This window comes from Anomaloglossus baeobatrachus, chromosome 9, assembly GCF_048569485.1.
Source record: "Anomaloglossus baeobatrachus isolate aAnoBae1 chromosome 9, aAnoBae1.hap1, whole genome shotgun sequence".
Taxonomy (NCBI): domain Eukaryota; kingdom Metazoa; phylum Chordata; class Amphibia; order Anura; family Aromobatidae; genus Anomaloglossus; species Anomaloglossus baeobatrachus.
Genome location: NC_134361.1, coordinates 184774306 through 184792603, shown reverse-complemented (window position 1 = coordinate 184792603; position 18298 = coordinate 184774306). Strand labels below are relative to the sequence as shown.

Below are 18298 nucleotides of genomic sequence, written 5' to 3'. Positions count from 1 at the left end.
GGCTCCACCAACGTGGCGCTGTTGTAGAGACAGACCACTTCTAAGTCACTGGAGATGAATCAGAAGGCAAAGAATCTCCATGATCATGGCCAGAAACATCTCAAAATCCCAATCTGACGCCATCCGTGGCGGAAAGTCATAAAACCACAATTTATTGCAGCTATATGTTGGGTCCACAATGGGACTAAAGCACTAAACATATTCGGGCATCACTGATGCGGTTCCAGTGCCCCGGTTGGAGGTCAACATTTTCTAATGCTAGGTGTACTAACATCGATTCTTTACGGGTTGCAGTCAGTGGTGGGTCTCTTTGGGGTGGCACTGGTACCATCATGGCCATCTCCTCGCCTGGAGCAAGAAGCACAAATGGCCCCAGACAGCCGCTTCAGACCTTTCTGGAAGACGCTGTTGGACATGCTGTAGATGACGCAGTTGCAGAAACTGTTGCTGATGGCCAGCCAGGTGGTGAGGAAGGAGGCAGTCTGGTTGGTATAGATCCTGGAGCTCTCAAGGAGGAAGTATATGATGTAGGGCAACCAGAGGATGTAGAAGACACTGGTAATGCGGAAAAGGACGGTGGCGTAGCGCTTCTCCGGACTGGGTTGTCCTTGGGAAGGTTCGCTGTCACTGGTGCTGAAGCGCACGCGCCTTTCATTTATTTCCTTGTTGTGTTGTTGGCAAATGCGGAAAATATTGAAGTACGTGAAGCAAACAGTCGTAGCCGCCGGGGCATATAGCATCACCACAATAAAAGACGTGAAATATGGATTGGTGTGCCATGAATAGGCACAGGTCTGAAATACATCTCCATGATAGCCTGGTTTTCCCCATCCTAAAAACGAAGGTAGGAAAATAGCACACGAGTAGATCCAGAGCAAGAGGATGCAAAACCGTAGGCGGCACGCCGTGACCAACGTGTTGTAAGTAAGTGGTTTGGTTATGGCGATGTAGCGGTCGATGCTGATGCAAGCCAACGAGGTCATAGAGACGCTCTTCAGGACGGACACCACGTAACCAAACATCTTACATACGACCTGTTCTGGCAGAAGGTCAGTGCGATGCAGAAGAGTGAAGGATGGCACCAAGCAGCTGACTCCAACCAGCAGGTCGGCGTAGGCCATGGTCTGGATGAAGTAACTGGTGGTGTGATGGTTCAGCAGGGGAGCACAATGGAAGACGAAGATGACTATCACATTGCCGGAGATGATGAGAACAGTCAGAAAGATGATAATCCCCACTTCCAGGAGGCAAACGGGAATGGCTTCATGAGATCCCACACCCAAAAGGCAAAATGGACCAGTGGTGCTGCTGTTAGTTCCTTCAAAGGAAGAGTTCATTTTTAGATCTCCAAAGATATCAGAATCATGCCTGCGTCTCCGCCGTCCTTCAGGAAAAGCCACCGTGTCTCCTCCGGCTATAACTCCTGCTGGGCAATGTGGGCTAACTTCAGTGAAGAACAGAGCTGTGCCAATTCCCTGCCATGTTGCCACAAGAGGAGGAAATGATCGGGAATGAAGCTGGGGACAAAAAGGTGCAGTCATCAGGAAGCTGGGGTCATGTGGGTTCTCTGTCCTCTATCCGAGGCAATCCCACTCCATCATTACTCTTCCACACAAGACATCAGAGCAGCTGAGAGGAGAGAATGTGACATCGTTTGTACAGTATCCAGCCCATCACTGCATCTTCTACACTTTCTAAGCCTATCTAACCCATCCTCTACATACGATAGGCATACTACATACTGACCAGTGATAGAGGACAAATCCCATAGTGTGCAGACTCCCCCGTCCGGGCAGCACAAACTGCATTAGTATACAAGACTATTGGAGGGCCAGTTAATTTTAGCATGCAGTCTGCATCCCCCTGGTGACATCTACAAACCCTACGCTCTGCATCTGCAGCCCTGCGTCGGCATCATTGCAGCCCTCTTCTAGGACACAGAAGCTGCCGGTAAGAATACTACCCCCAAAACCATTACCCATCCCTTCTAACACCTGCACACAGTCCTAGTCTGCTACATGCAAATTAATAATCTGACTCCACTATTCTTAAAGCTGGAGCAATAAAAGCTAAGGAGCATCCCAAGGATGATTTACCTGGTCATGCACCCAAGTCCTGAGCTCTGGAGAAGTCCCACAGAAGGACTGCAGCTCACTTTGCTGCAGAACGGAGAAAATGTCTTTGTGAGTGTGGTCCTCTGCAAACCCTCCTCTCCTCCTCCCTCTCGAACATTGCCAAGATCAGCCAGGATCCCAGACTGCGCTACCCAGACACAGGGACTGCAGGCACACGGGAGGCACGTTTGTAGCTCGTCCTTAGCGTGTATGTCCCAGATATGCAGAACAATATGAGATTTACACTTTTCAGCAGACCACAGGGAGCTGACGAGGCTTAATATGCTCTGAATATAGGATAGACTCTTAAGAGGTCATTGCAGAAGGCAGATCCGAGGGTTCTCGGCTTAGAAACACGGGATATTTATTACTCAGCAACATACAGCGATGGGGATCTAAAACGGGCCATCAGTACTAACCAGGATCGGAAAAGAGTACCACATCCATCAAAGAAGAAATGCCAGCTCTATAGCCCCAGTACATGGGCTGGAGATATATAGTGTACGCCGGAAATCATCGTTACCAAAGCACAGCAAAATCCCGGGAAAGCAATACATCACTCCATGGGATAAATTATATACTGTATACAATAGATATACAGATACACATGCACGTAAAAATACAGAAAAGTAAATCACTATATATATTATATACATATAGTACATAGGGATGTATACACACACCTATGCATCACAAATATATATTACATATATGTATATACTTACACACATTTATTTATATTGATATTGTGTGTGCGTGTATGTGTGTGTAATAAATTATATATAGTGTGTGTATGTTTATAAATAAAAACACACACGTATATATACACATATATACTGTATATGTGTGTGTATGTATGTTTGTGGTTTATAAATAAAAATATGCATATATACCCATATATATGTATACACATATATATACACAAAATATATACACACACACACACATACATTATATATATATATATATGTATATATCTATATATATATATATATATATATGTATATATAAAAATATGTATATGTGTGTGTGTGTGTGTATGTTTATGGTTTATAAATAAAAACATATACATATATACGTGTGTGTGTATATATATATATATATATATATATATATATATATATATATATCTATCTATCTATCTCTGTGTGTGTATACACACAATTTATATATATATACATATATATATATATATATATATATATATATATATATATATATATATATATACATACACACACACATATACACACACGTATATATGTATATGTTTTTATTTATAAACCATAAACATACATACACACACATTTTGATATATACATATTTTTATATATACATACATACATATACATACACACACACACACACACATACATACATACATATGAGATAGATATATATTTACACACGCAATATCAATGCAAAAATTACATATGCTGTATATATACAGTATACATATGTATATATTTTTATATATATATATATATATATATATATATATATATAGATATATATATATAGATAGAGAGAGAGAGAGAGAGTTTTTTTTACATTGATATTGTGTGTGTAATTATATATTTTTACACATAATATCAATGTAAAAATTATAAAATATATACATATGTATACATACAGTATATATATAATTTTTACATTGTGTGTACATTACATGTGTGTGCTTATATATATATATGTATATAATGAGAAACAAAATTACCAAGACGTCTCAATTTATACAGTATGAAATTAAGCACAATGCACAGAAACTAAATGCAAATCATCAACATGCACTGCTGGCAGCTTCCTTTGCAACCACCGACCAACTATGACCCAGATGTGCAGGATGGGAGACAGGTTCGGAAACGCTGCAGGCCGTGGCAGCATGTATAGCCACCACAGGCTGTTCCCAGTAGTGTGAGCAACATGCGGCTTGGTGTTGTCGTACTGAAACACAGTTCCTGGGACACTTTAGATAAATGGCAGCTCCACTGCTTCTATTTTGTTCATGCAACTTTGAGCAACCTGTGTCTCCTAAACGTGCTACCATGGACTGCAGTGTCTCCAGTCTTGTCTCCCATCTTGAAAACCTGGAACATTATTAGTAAGCAACTGCAAAAGGCGCTGCCAGAAGCGGATCTTGATTATTTGCCCAAGTGCTTTTAGTGCGGTACTACATTCCTCAGAAAACTATTCATAACCTCATTGACAGCAGCTAAGCCTGTAAGTATAGGAATTTCTGAACTCTCAAACCCAGTACTGAACAAATAGAGGTGTTTTGACTTTTCCTTTACAGTGTTGTTTGAAAAAAATGCTGCATAGCAAAAATACTTTAAAAAAAAATACATAAAAAATAGAAGTGTTAATATAGTTAAAGGGGTGGTCAAGCACCGAAGACGTATTTTCTAACTAACTTACCCCCTAACTACTTTTGTGGTTACCTTGATTATATAATTAAATACACTTTTTCCCTATCTAAACCCTAAATGTGTTTCTTTTTTACTGCACTTTCTGTGAAATTTTGTATGACAAGAGTTTCAGACATGACAGGAGGCTGGGGCTGCACTCACTCTCTCTAGTCTATCTCCCCTCCGAGAACAGGACATCACCTGGAGGAGGCGCTGCAGTTACTTACTAGTGTCTTATATTGCCGCCCCTTCTTAAGACAACCTGGCCCTTAAGCTAATGAGTTAAAAGAAACCACCAATTAAAAACAAAAATTATCAGCTAGATATGGAGAAGTGTACGGAATAGTATTCTAACAAGAATTACAAAAGTGTTTAGGGGGTACGGATAGTTAGAAAACACATTTTAAGTGCCGGACCACCCCTTTAATTCTACATTCTATGCAGCCGCATAGAGTATGAATGGTGCAGTGGTGAGGAGTCGACATATTGTAATGGGGCCAAAAAGCAACTATCACTTATTCTGCAGATAGGTTATAAGGTGTTTCAAACGATCAACCCCTTTAAAAAAAAAAAAAAAAAAAAGCAAAGTGAGTGGCCAAAAGAAAAATCTAAAATCAAATCAATATTTTTTAAAATAGACTCTGGAAACAGATTTTTCCGGGAGATCTACGTCCAGCCCATAGATCTTAACAGCTCATTTACATATTAACAAAAAAATGTGGATTTCTCCTGAATAAAACGTGAGATCACAGATATCAATGTATCGCTTTAATCAACTTCCAATGACCTACATGCCCATATGGACGGCTTGGGAGGGTTGATCCTACTGACAGATTCCCTTGAAGAAGCACCAAGAAGGGGACAATACTGAAGACACAGTGGTCGGCCAAGGAAGCTTACTGCAGCAGATTAAAGACAAATCATCATGCTAACTACCCTGCAAAATCGGAAAACGTCCAGTAGTGCCATCAGCTCAGGACAGATGGCAATCAGAGGGACCCGGCTACAAGCAGTGCCATCAGCTCAGAACAGGGAGCAACCAGAGGGACCCAGCTACAAGATGTGCCATCAGTTCAGAACAGGGAGCAACCAGAGGGACCCGGCTACAAGCAGTGCCATCAGTTCAGAACAGGGAGCAACCAGAGGGACCCGGCTACAAGCAGTGCCATCAGCTCAGAACAGGGAGCAACTAGAGGGACCCGGCTACAAGCAGTGCCATCAGCTCAGAAAAAGAGAGCAACCAGAGGAACCTGGCTACAAGTAGTGCCATCAGCTCAGAAAAGAGAGCAACCAGAGGGACTAGTCTACAAGCAGTGCCATCAGCTCAGAACAGGGAGCAACCGGTGGCACTCAGCTACAAGCAGTGCCATCAGCTCAGAACAGGGAGCAATCAGAGGGACATGGCTACAAGCAGTGCCATCAGCTCAGAACAGGGAGCAATCAGAGGGACATGGCTACAAGCAGTGCCATCAGCTCAGAACAGGGTGCATTCCAAGAGGTAAAGCAGAAAGCAGGTTTCAAAATCCGCGCCACACCACAGAGAATCCAAATGCTTGTTAGGGGTTCATAGGGGTTGTGACTTGCACAACCCTTTCAGGTGAGTGTACTAACCCACACTTGCCCCCACGTGTCATACCGGGTAAGACCCTATTTTGCGCCTTTCTTTCCACAGTTATTTCCATTATCAGAACAGGGTGCAATCAGTGGGACCTGGCTACAAGCAGTGCCATCAGCTCAGAAAAGGGTGCAATCAGAGGGACCTGGCTACAAGCAGAGCCATCAGCTCAGAACAGGGAGCAACAAGAGGGACCTGGCTACAAGCAGTGCCATCAGCTCAGAACAGGGAGCAATCAGAGGGACCTGGCTACAAGCAGTGCCATCATCTCAGAACAGGGTGCAATCAGAGGGACCTGGATAGAAGCAGTGCCATCAGCTCAGAACAGGGTGCAATCAGAGGGCCCTGGATAGAAGCAGAGCCATCAGCTCAGAACAGGGAGCAATCAGAGGGACCTGGCTACAAGCAGTGCCATCAGCTCAGAACAGGGAGCAACAAGAGGGACCTGGCTACAAGCAGTGCCATCAGCTCAGAACAGGGTGCAATCAGAGGGCCCTGGATAGAAGCAGTGCCATCAGCTCAGAACAGGGAGCAATCAGAGGGACCTGGCTACAAGCAGTGCCATCAGCTCAGAAAAAGAGAGCAACCAGAGGGACCCAGCTACGAGCAGTGCCATCAGCTCAGAAAAAGAGAGCAACCAGAGGAACCTGGCTACAAGCAGTGCCATCAGCTCAGAAAAGAGAGCAACCAGAGGGACTAGGCTACAAGCAGTACCATCAGCTCAGAACAGGGAGCAATCAGAGGAACCCAGCTACAAAGCAGTGCCATCAGCTCAGAACAGGGTGCAATCAGAGGGACTTGGCTACAAGCAGTACCATCAGCTCAGAACAGGGAGCAATCAGAGGGACATGGCTACAAGCAGTGCGATCAGCTCAGAACAGGGTGCAATCAGAGGGACTTGGCTACAAGCAGAGCCATCAGCTCAGAACAGGGTGCAATCAGAGGGACCTGGCTACAAGCAGTGCCATCAGCTCAGAAAAGGGAGCAACAAGAGGGACCTGGCTACAAGCAGTGCCATCATCTCAGAACAGGGTGCAATCAGAGGGCCCTGGATAGAAGCAGTGCCATCAGCTCAGAACAGGGAGCAATCAGAGGGACCTGGCTACAAGCAGTGCCGTCAGCTCAGAACAGGGTGCAATCAGAGGGACCTGGCTACAAGCAGTGCCATCAGCTCAGAAAAGGGTGCAATCAGAGGGACCTGGCTACAAGCAGTGCCATCAGCTCAGATCAGGGTGCAATCAGAGGGACCTGGATAGAAGCAGTGCCATCAGCTCAGAACAGGGTGCAATCAGAGGGACCTGGCTACAAGCAGTGCCATCAGCTCAGATCAGGGTGCAATCAGAGGGACCTGGATAGAAGCAGTGCCATCAGCTCAGAACAGGGTGCAGTCAGAGGGACCTGGATAGAAGCAGTGCCATCAGCTCAGAACAGGGTGCAATCAGAGGGACCTGGATAGAAGCAGTGCCATCAGCTCAGAACAGGGTGCAATCAGAGGGACCTGGCTACAAGCAGTGCCATCAGCTCAGATCAGGGTGCAATCAGAGGGACCTGGATAGAAGCAGTGCCATCAGCTCAGAACAGGGAGCAATCAGAGGGACCTGGCTACAAGCAGTGCCATCAGCTCAGAACAGGGTGCAATCAGAGGGACCTGGCTACAAGCAGTGCCATCAGCTCAGATCAGGGTGCAATCAGAGGGACCTGGATAGAAGCAGTGCCATCAGCTCAGAACAGGGTGCAATCAGAGGGACCTGGATAGAAGCAGTGCCATCAGCTCAGATCAGGGTGCAATCAGAGGGACCTGGATAGAAGCAGTGCCATCAGCTCAGAACAGGGTGCAATCAGAGGGACGTGGATAGAAGCAGCGCCATCAGCTCAGAACTGGGAGCAAACAGTAGGAATTAAACCACAATTGATATATAACCAGAGGTAAAGTACCAGAAAAAAAAACAAATTAATTAAATTAATACAAACAATTTTATCAAATATCTTATTAAAATAGACACATAGGGCGTCCTTTCAAACAACATAAAACATACATCGTGCCAGTGAGTGCTAGGTAGGTATAGGATAGATTCAGTGAGGGATTGATGAAGATATCAATAATATTGGAGTAGACTTAAAGATACTTCATTAACATCCTATATTCCCCTTCCTACCGACGGAGGATGTCATAATTTTTTGGGCATCCCCCGTTCCGGGTGGCTGACCCTCCCTTTCCCTATAGCTATCTAGCAATTTGCCCACCACCAAAACAGGTGTGAGAAGACAGTGCAAGACAAACCCCATACACACAATACAAATTGCGTTAAATATGGTTTCCAACCAGTACCGTATCCCTAGTCAGAGAAATAATTTAGACTATTTAGGAATGGAGTCGCTGGGCCTATTTAACCAAATAGGCACCCTCAACTGTCCCGGCGCGTCACCCCCCCCCTTCGTAACGCAACGAAAGGGGGATCATCAGGGGATATATAGAGATCGTAACGCAACGAAAGGGGGATCATCAGGGGATATATAGAGATCGTAACGCAACGAAAGGGGGATCATCAGGGGATACATAGAGATGAAGAGATGACACATAGGATAGAACTTGCCAATGTACAGGTAACTAGAAACAGATCAAAAGAACTCAGTCACGGAAACCGTGTACACCTTTTTGCCCCTTCTCTAATACTGTTTCAAGGGCCAATCCACGTCGACAGAGTCTTGGCAATGATAACTATAGGACCAGGGGAAAACTCCTCATCAGACAATCCTGTAAGGGACATTTTTCATAGACTGGATGCTGTACAAATAGATATAAGGCACTTGTTTTTTGAGGCAATTTAATTTTTTTTTTTCTAGCAAACAGTAGGACCCAGCTTCACCCATCTACAGTTGAAGTATGGCCACAAGTGGTCTTCATCAGGGGTGCTGCTAATAATGATAATCTAAAGGGTGGACTGATGACACCAATTTGGTATCGAAACGTGTATCCTGAATGCTTTACCAATAAAGCAGCCTTGACTACCTCTTCTATCATTTGGATGGTTATCAGCAGCAGTGCCCTTGTCCTGCATTTTCTTCCATCTCATAGTTTATCCTGCGGGGTTGCTTGTCCATCATCGCTCAGGAAAGAAGTAGCAGCTGACAGACCATAATTCATCTAGCCTATACCAGGGCTGCATGTGCAATTGCACAATCCCAGATGAGCACTAACCCCACCAATATACCTGCATCTCCCACCCATATTAGACACCATGGCTCTATCGTTATCCTTCTCATGGAAGAATTGCAGCCAACAAGCCATACTTTAGACATGGAAGCAAGGCTAAGAGACTGCGCTATGCAGAAAACAGAGGGACAGGAGCAGGTGGTCTGGACGAATGAGTCAAGATGTGAAATATCTGCCAGTAACAGAAGGTAGCTTGTTCGAAAAGGGCTGGAGGGCAGCACAATAATGAGGGTCTGGAGTCTGCGGTGAAGCGTGGAGTTTAGGCTCAGTGCGCATGATCAGAAGTCCCGGCACTTAAAGTCACACACACTATGAAGCCGGGTGTACGCGTCCCGGCTTCAGAGAGGTCTAGTGCGCATGACCGGAAGTGCTGGGACTTCTGATCATGAGCACTGACCCAAAACCTGAAGCCGGGACACGTACACCTGGCTTCATTGTGCGTATGAATGGAAGTCTTGGGACTTCTCATCATGTGTCTGAGAGGTGGCGACAATGGACATAGGTACATGCGTCACCACTGATGACGCTGGGCAGTGGCATTGAATAGCATGCTAGTATGCCTCTGTGGGTGTGCTAACATGCTAAGAGGGTGGACTAAGCGAGGGAAAATCACGTCCTTGTGACTAGTTCCTGCACTTATTAGCATAACAAAAGATCTTTAGAAATATTTTTTCTAAAGATGCCTTTATCTATACTACTACAGGGATGGTTAGGCAGGGATTAGCAATATGCACCCAGAACTGCTTGTGGTTCTTGGTGCATACTGGACCTGACAGGCATGATTGAGCTAGGCCTAAGCCACTGCTCTTGAGAGACCCGGTTCTCGGGATTGGAGGACGTCCTGGTAGTCGGAACCCCAGTGATCGGGAACTTATTCCCTAACCCATGGACAGGGGACAACTTCCAAATTTGAGAATACGCCTATAAAAGGCAATCCGTCAGTAGGATCAGCCCTCCTAACTTGTCTATATGGACATATTGGTCATAGAAAGCTGAATAAAATGGTACCTTCATACCTGTGATCCGATGTTTTATTCCAGGGAAATCTATGTTTTTTCTAAAAATTCCAATGAGCAGTTAAGAACTATGGACATAGGTCTCCCTGAAAATCTGTCTCCAGAGATTATTATAAACAAAAACGATACAAAATACATCAATCCCAATATGAGACATGTAATGACTGAAAGGCTACTCTTCTGATCAGTATGTCTCACACTGGTAACTCTTCCTTTCATTTACAATAATCTCTGGAGAGTTGGGCCAGACATAGATCTCCCTAAAAATCTGCCTCCAGAGATCAAAATTAAACAAAAAAGATACAAAATATGTCATTCCCAATGTGAGACATGTAATGACTGACAGTCTGCTCTCTCCAGAGCTATATCTCTCACAGTGGTAAGGTCTGCTTTCTTTTACAGTAAGCTCTGGAGAGTTGGGCCGGACATAGATCCCCCTGAAAATCTGCCTCCAGATCTTATTATAAACAAAAGATGGCATTCCCAATGTGAGACATGTAATGACTGAAAGGCTACTTTCCTGACCAACATGTCTCACACTGGTAACTTCTTCTTTCATTAACAATAAGCTCTGGAGAATTGATCCCACTGACAAATATCCTTCAAATCTACTTTTCTTACACAACCCAGACTAAAACCTCCAGGATCATAGAAGCGTCTACTGATCTAATACATGACAGATCGATTTTACTTCCGGAAATACCATTTGCCTGCAGATATAGGGTTAATATTCAGGTAAATAGTATTTACACCCCGGGTAGCTAGCGTACTGGAGCAGCGGCTACAGGGAGAAAATTAAGTTATATCCTCCCTGCAGCCGCTCACTTTCAGTCATTAGGGCAGTGCAGGGGGCTGCAAATTTGCTATCAACCCCTCTCACAGTCAGTATGTAACATGTCCGAAAATAAAAGCTGGCATTAAACTAGTACTGACAGATAATTATGCAAATGGATACATAATCATAATAATCATCATCTTAATTCCAATCCATATAAATATAGAATGGTTTTCCAATGCTTGACCCCCTTTATATGTATCAGAAAGAGAGATAGAAGACGACTGTTGCATATGCAGTGACAAACCGAGTGCAGCCCCGACAAGAGAGCTTTTCACTTAAAGATCCATGCATTAATATTTCAGTGCCCTATAACTAAAGCTTTGTGACAGCAGGACGGCAGCCAGCAGGCATCAGAGCTGCTGCCACCCTGGAGGGCAGACCCGTCACCTCCCCAATACTTACACAGCTACGGATGCAACAGAAATGTGATGGATTGAAGAAGCGTCGATTGCATTCAATCAATTTACATTCCACAAATTTTATTTCCCTCGAGTACAATAAATATCCAAATATTGATAAAGCCCCTTCAACGTCTGTCAGATTTCAAATAAGCAACTATGTATAGGAAAGGGGCACAACAGAGTACCTTCCTTTAAAGTATTTGTAGTATGTAAAGATCCCCCCCCCTACATTCAGACATCATTGAGGTGTCAGATCCTGGCAGCTCCGCTATCTCAGCTTCACAAAAGAAGAATGTTTCCGAAGACGGCACATCTCCCGCACTGTGTGCAGAAGTTTGTCTTCTGGTCTTCAATAAGGTGGGAATAGGGGGCCGACATAGCTATTGAAATGAGCCAGGCAGCCAGTCCCATCATATAAATGAGTACAAAAAAAGAAAAGTGGCTAAAAATAATAAAGTGAAAAAGGGGCAGGGGACAGAAATAATGGAGGGCGGGCCAAAGCTGGCACAGAGGGATGGGGCGGCCCAACGGCGGCACGGAGGGATGGGGCGGCCCAACGGCGGCACGGAGGGATGGGGCGGCCCAACGGCGGCACGGAGGGATGGGGCGGCCCAACGGCGGCACGGAGGGATGGGGCGGCCCAACGGCGGCACGGAGGGATGGGGCGGCCCAACGGCGGCACGGAGGGATGGGGCGGCCCAACGGCGGCACGGAGGGATGGGGCGGCCCAACGGCGGCACGGAGGGATGGGGCGGCCCAACGGCGGCACGGAGGGATGGGGCGGCCCAACGGCGGCACGGAGGGATGGGGCGGCCCAACGGCGGCACGGAGGGATGGGGCGGCCCAACGGCGGCACGGAGGGATGGGGCGGCCCAACGGCGGCACGGAGGGATGGGGCGGCCCAACGGCGGCACGGAGGGATGGGGCGGCCCAACGGCGGCACGGAGGGATGGGGCGGCCCAACGGCGGCACGGAGGGATGGGGCGGCCCAACGGCGGCACGGAGGGATGGGGCGGCCCAACGGCGGCACGGAGGGATGGGGCGGCCCAACGGCGGCACGGAGGGATGGGGCGGCCCAACGGCGGCACGGAGGGATGGAGCGGCCCAACGGCGGCACGGAGGGATGGGGCGGCCCAACGGCGGCACGGAGGGATGGGGCGGCCCAACGGCGGCATGGCAGGATGGGCCGGACCAACGGCGGCACGGAGGGATGGGGCGGACCAACACAAGAATGTGAAAGGGATGGAGTGGACCAACACAAGAATGTGAAAGGGATGGGGTGGACCAACACAAGAATGTGAAAGGGATGGGGTGGACCAACACAAGAATGTGAAAGGGATGGGGTGGACCAACACAAGAATGTGAGAAGGATGGGGCAGACCAACGGTGGAACAGCAGGATGAGGCGGACTAACACAAGAATTTAAGAGGGATTAATACAAGGCCACAGTCATTGTCTCTTTCGCAACAGGACTCGTTTGCTGCACTTTTCAATCAATATCTGACAAAGTTGAGAACTGGTTCAATTCTACAATGATGGATTGAGGAGATGTTCTCTTTAAAAATACCTTCCTTTCCTGATCTACCAGAAATTGCTTCCAGGTTTCTATTTGTAACCACACGTGTGAGGCCTCCGTCTGCATTATAGCTCCTGATGAATGGATTACACCTGGCCAAGAATGGTGCTGTGTAATGGAATCTACAATAAGGTAATCGTTCCCACTGCTCATAATGCAGAGCGCTCATCCAGCCTGCCCGTCCACTCCACAGCTCTTACATCCGCTGATTGTAGTCAGCAATATATCTGCAAATGTATAATGCAGCATCTCACAGATAATAATATGGATGGAGACCACTGCTGATATGTAATTATGTAGGAACCTGCGGGCTACTATGTAATCAGGTGGGCACCGACCTTCATTGGCATACAATTATATGCACACCTCTGACAGGCTGGATAGCGGCTGGTGGTTAGAGATGTTGAGGGGTGTAAATCTGATACTTAAAATACCAATTAAGTATTAACTTGGCTGTGCTTGTGTCAGAATATCGCAGAGGATTGCAAAGAAACACTCAGTAAGCCATAATCACATGTGCAGAGTAAGATCTGCCAGTCTTGTACTATCACCGGACCAATTGTGCGTGTCACCTGGATAAAACAAGTAGACCACTTACGGGCTAATTATTCCAGAACCAGTAATGTTACCACTCTGATCACAAACCCAATCACAATTTTTTTTTGTTAAATATCCAAATGGGTGTTATCAGTGTTCCTTGGGGGCGTGTACTTCTTCTCCCTGTATGATGATGACCAATCATAAGCAGGAAGCAACACACTAAAGAAAGTAGAACACGCCCCCACTACGCCTCTTACATCATGTATCCAGTTCAACATGAAAAATATGGTGAAAGGTCCACTTTAAGGGGAAATAAAATAGTAATTTAGTAATCTTGCAATTTTCACACTGGGCACAGGGGACAGGGGATGAGTTTTCAGCAGGCTCCCTATCATCAGAGGTAGGAACACTAAGAACCATCACTCGAATTGGTGGGATCACAGCTCCCTCTACCTTCTCAATAACCTTTTCAGACACTCAGATGTTTCAAAACAAAAGACAGGGTCAGGTATGACTATTATGTCCACATGTTGTTGTAATCAAAATTCTCCTGTTAATGTGTATGTGTCAGTGTGATGAAGGTGACGAAACGTGCGTCGGAGGCAGGAGTTAAACACATGGGCCAGTGGTTATTTGGAAGTGTACAGCATTTGGTTCTTTTCATATGCAATAAATAGAGTGTTGATGATACATAGACCTGCAATACTTCGTATCCTTTAGGAAACTGCACTTTTATTAACCATTTATTATGGCTAAATGTAATGTTGACAGGTGGCCATACACAGGCAGATGTTGTTTAGGAATAGGCACTTTGGCACTTTAGAATACAAATCTGTGCATCCCTTATTTATATTGTAATATTGAGAAGTTTTAGCATTGCTACAGGGCTTTGAGATATCGGGCCAGTTTGTACATGCATGTGCATATATATGTGTACATAATTAGTGATAATTCTTAAATATTCTTGTACCCTGGATCTATTTGTTTACTCCCACACTGATGGTATTGTCATTTTTTTTTATAATGTTGTTTTTAATGTAAAGAAAAAAAATATTATTTAAAACATTTTTTTTTAAATTGTGTCTGATGGTTCCCATTTTCTTTGGTTCTTCTTCCTTAATTGGAATTGATATAGAACTGTGAGTCTGTTTTGATTGTTAAGTACCGTATTTTTCGCTTTATAAGACGCACCGGATTATAAGACGCACCTCCAAATTTGGTGAAGGAATAGAGAATTTTTTTTAATAAATGGGGTCAGTCTTATAATCCCAGTGTCCGTCTAACAAATCATATAGAGTACATGTCCCTCATAGCCCCCCATCCTAAAATTAGCCCCCTTAATCTGGATATGTCCACCTTATATTGAATATAGCCCCCTTGTGCTGGCACACGTCCCCCAGTGATGCAACATGTCCTCTATGGCTGGCACACACGGCCCCCTGTGGCTGGCACACACGGCCCCCTGTGGCTGGCACACACGGCCCCCTGTGGCTGGCACACACGGCCCCCTGTGGCTGGCACACACGGCCCCCTGTGTTAGTTATCGCCCCCATGCTGCTGCTTTTAGTAAAATAAACTCTTTCCTTACCTTCTCCAGCACTGTGCTCCCTCGTGTCCCCCTTTTTGGGGTTGAGCTCCGGCCTCCTGCCTGCATTTCCTGGTTCACGGTCCCGGTCATGTGATCGGCACAGCAGAGTGAAATCTCTGCGTGCATGATCACAGCAGCAGGAGGGAGACCGGGGAGACACTGGGAGATCGGCGCTGGAGGGGGTAAGTAAAGAGTTGTTTATTTTACTATGGGCAGCAGCATGGGGGCCATATCTAACACAGGGGTGCATGTGCGATCAAAGGGAGCACAGGCAGATATAATATGCGCAGCTCCCCCAGCCCATTGCCGCGGTGCGGTTTCAGTACCACAGTGATGGACAGCGGCTGTGCATATTATATGAGCGGGAGCAGGAGATCAAAGGCTCCCTCCCGCAGCTTCACCAGCCTCAACCAGCCCCCCCAGCAGCCCCCAGCACCGCTCCAGAGCAGCCCCCACCTCCCACGGACCCTGCAGTATATAATCTGTATATTCGGTTTATAAGACGCACCCCCTACTTTACCCCAAAATTTGGGGGAACAAAAGTGCGTCTTATAAAGTGAAAAATTCGGTACATATGTGGTTTCCTGAAACATGAAAGTTAAGAGCCAAAAATAAGCCTTAGTGGAAACTGCAAGAGCTCTATTTTTCTCGTTTTATGCATCAGACCATAAGACGCACCCAGGTTTTTGTGGTGGAAAATAGGGGAAAAAATGTAAAGCAACAAATTTGGTCATGACACTTATGGGGGTGTCTGCTGTTGACACTTATTGGGGTAATGTCCTCCAATTCTGTACTAATATTCCCCTCCATAGGCCCTTTCGTGGTAAATATGCCCACTTTTCTCCCAAATTTTCGGGGCGGGGGGGGGGGGGGGGGTGGATGTGTCTCTTTGTCCGAAAAATACGTACATATGTTAAATAAAACTGGTCTTATTATATTACTAGCTGTAGTTACCCGGGCATTGCCCGGGATAGTAACTGTCTCTTTGTCTCTCTCCCAGTCTGTCTGTGTGTCAGTCTCTATCCATGTCTGTCTGTTTGTGTCTATCTCTCTGTCTGTCTCGTACCAGGTCTGTCTCCTTCCCCTTCTGTCTGTCTGTCTCCTTCCCCCTCTGTCTGTCTGTCTCCTTCCCCCTCTGTCTGTCTGTCTCCTTCCCCCTCTGTCTGTCTGTCTCCTTCCCCCTCTGTCTGTCTTCCTCTGTCTGTCTCTTTGTCTGTCTCTCTCTGTCTCTTTCCCTGTCAGTCTCTGTCTGTGCTTATGTCTGTCTCTCTATCCGTCTCCCCATCGACATCTTATTACCTCACACATAAGCTTCTTATACTAACAATTTATTTTGTTCCTATAGCAACCACTCACAGCTCCTATTAATAACCTATAGCTCCTATCTCCATTGACTTTAATGGAGACAGGGGTTTTGGAGAGTAACTGTAAAGCACGGGGTTACATTTTCCTGTCAAAACATAGTCTATGATGTTCCCTGAGTCATATGGAGTGTCTGTGTAAAATTTCATGATTGTAAATGCGACGGTTTGGATTCCTTTAGCGGACATGCACACATACATACACTCAGCTTTATATATTAGTTTCATTTATATGCACAAAGACCATGAATAAACAAGGGGCACATGGTGTAAAGAAGGGAAACATATAGTGTCTGAATAACCAAATAATGGACTAAAGGAAAGAAGAAGTGCAACACGTACTTCACAGGTACTCCGTCACTACATGACTACATCATACACAGCCTGAAGGGATCACCTGGCGCCATGTAGCGCAGCATCAGAAGCAAGTGATAATTGCAAAATAGGCGTGCACTGTTCATGCAAGCGAGTGGCTACATACCCCCTTTAAGGTATTTCCATCAGAGTGAAAACAGTTCGGTGATCGGACACCACGTCTTTTATTAGAGGGAATCTGTCCCTGGATTTTTGCTATGTAATCTGACAGCAGTATGAGATAGGAACAGAGACCCTGATTCCAGTGATGTGTGTGTAGTTTACTGGGAGAGTCAGTTTTCTCTGCTGCAGATCTAGCAAAGAGTTTAGTTGTTGAGGTGTGTGTATAACTCACCCTTCACCACTGATTGGGACCAGTAGCGAGGTGGCCACGGTTTAAAGGCGCACCTGTGCAAATTTAACTAAATTCCTTAGCGTTACATTTAAAATAACTATTTTTTTGTTTTGCTGGAAAACACCTTTAATATTTAAAATATTTTGTATAAACAAAAAATTCTTAATTTTACTTTTTTGCGCATTTCTTGCATACTTAATAAATAATAATAATAAAAAATAATAATAATAATAATAATAATAAATATTACTATTGAGTTTTAGAAAGTAAATCATTTCCAGATTATATACAGGCATCATGGACTTACTTTTGTGATGAGCAGCCTGTACTTCTCCACCAGGTAGTCATTGTTGTGACATCCGGCTAGTAGCTGCCACACTTCTCCCCTTAATGCCTCCGGCACGCCGCTCCTCACCAGTGTAGAGAGCTGCTTCGGACGCACACTCAGATTTAAGTGCCTGGAAAGAATACAGTACAAATATATCAGAACAAAAGAAATAAGTTGATAAAGTTTATGTGACGAGGATCTATACCACCCCCTGCAATCATGAAACCATATACATGGAGCCAGCTCTGCCGGGTATCACGCCCTGGGAGACGCCATTGCAGGGAGTCAATGGGCTGCCCCGTGGCTGAATGCCCACCATGGTAGGACTATGACACTCAATGTTATGTTCTGCTTCGGAGAACACTGTCAAGTTCCCAATGTACAGCATTTATGTTCCCATAAATATTCAGGTTTTTCGGGGGAGTGGGAGAGTGTTTGTATAATTTAAATCCACAATACAGTTCCAGAGATATGGGCCTTTTCATTGTTTTCCAAGGGGGCGTGGCTTACAGGCTGATTAACCAGATCAGCCTAACAATGATCCTTGGGGAAGGTCCAGCATGAGGCAAGAGACACAACAAACAAGGGGTTCC

At 45.4% G+C, this 18298-nt stretch overlaps 2 protein-coding genes across 3 annotated transcripts in view; both read right to left on the bottom strand.

The window, feature by feature from the left end:
* The window catches only part of GPR21 (G protein-coupled receptor 21), a 4630-nt gene extending 2245 nt beyond the window's left edge, over nt 1-2385 (bottom strand). Inside the window, exons 1-2 of one of the 2 annotated variants that reach the window (XM_075324107.1) lie at nt 2097-2385; nt 1-1629 (exon numbers count right to left, since the gene is read on the bottom strand). The exon at nt 1-1629 is cut by the window's left edge and continues 2245 nt beyond it. In XM_075324107.1, coding sequence (XP_075180222.1) covers nt 282-1541 — 1260 coding nt within the window. In that variant the 5' untranslated portion in view covers nt 1542-1629; nt 2097-2385 and the 3' untranslated portion in view covers nt 1-281. The remainder of the gene's footprint in view (nt 1630-2096) is intronic. The other variant, XM_075324108.1, reaches the window with a different exon arrangement.
* The window catches only part of RABGAP1 (RAB GTPase activating protein 1), a 295120-nt gene that overhangs the window by 103759 nt on the left and 173063 nt on the right, over nt 1-18298 (bottom strand). The window contains 1 exon segment of the mRNA XM_075324109.1: nt 17685-17835. Within this exon segment, the coding sequence (XP_075180224.1) occupies nt 17685-17835 (151 nt within the window).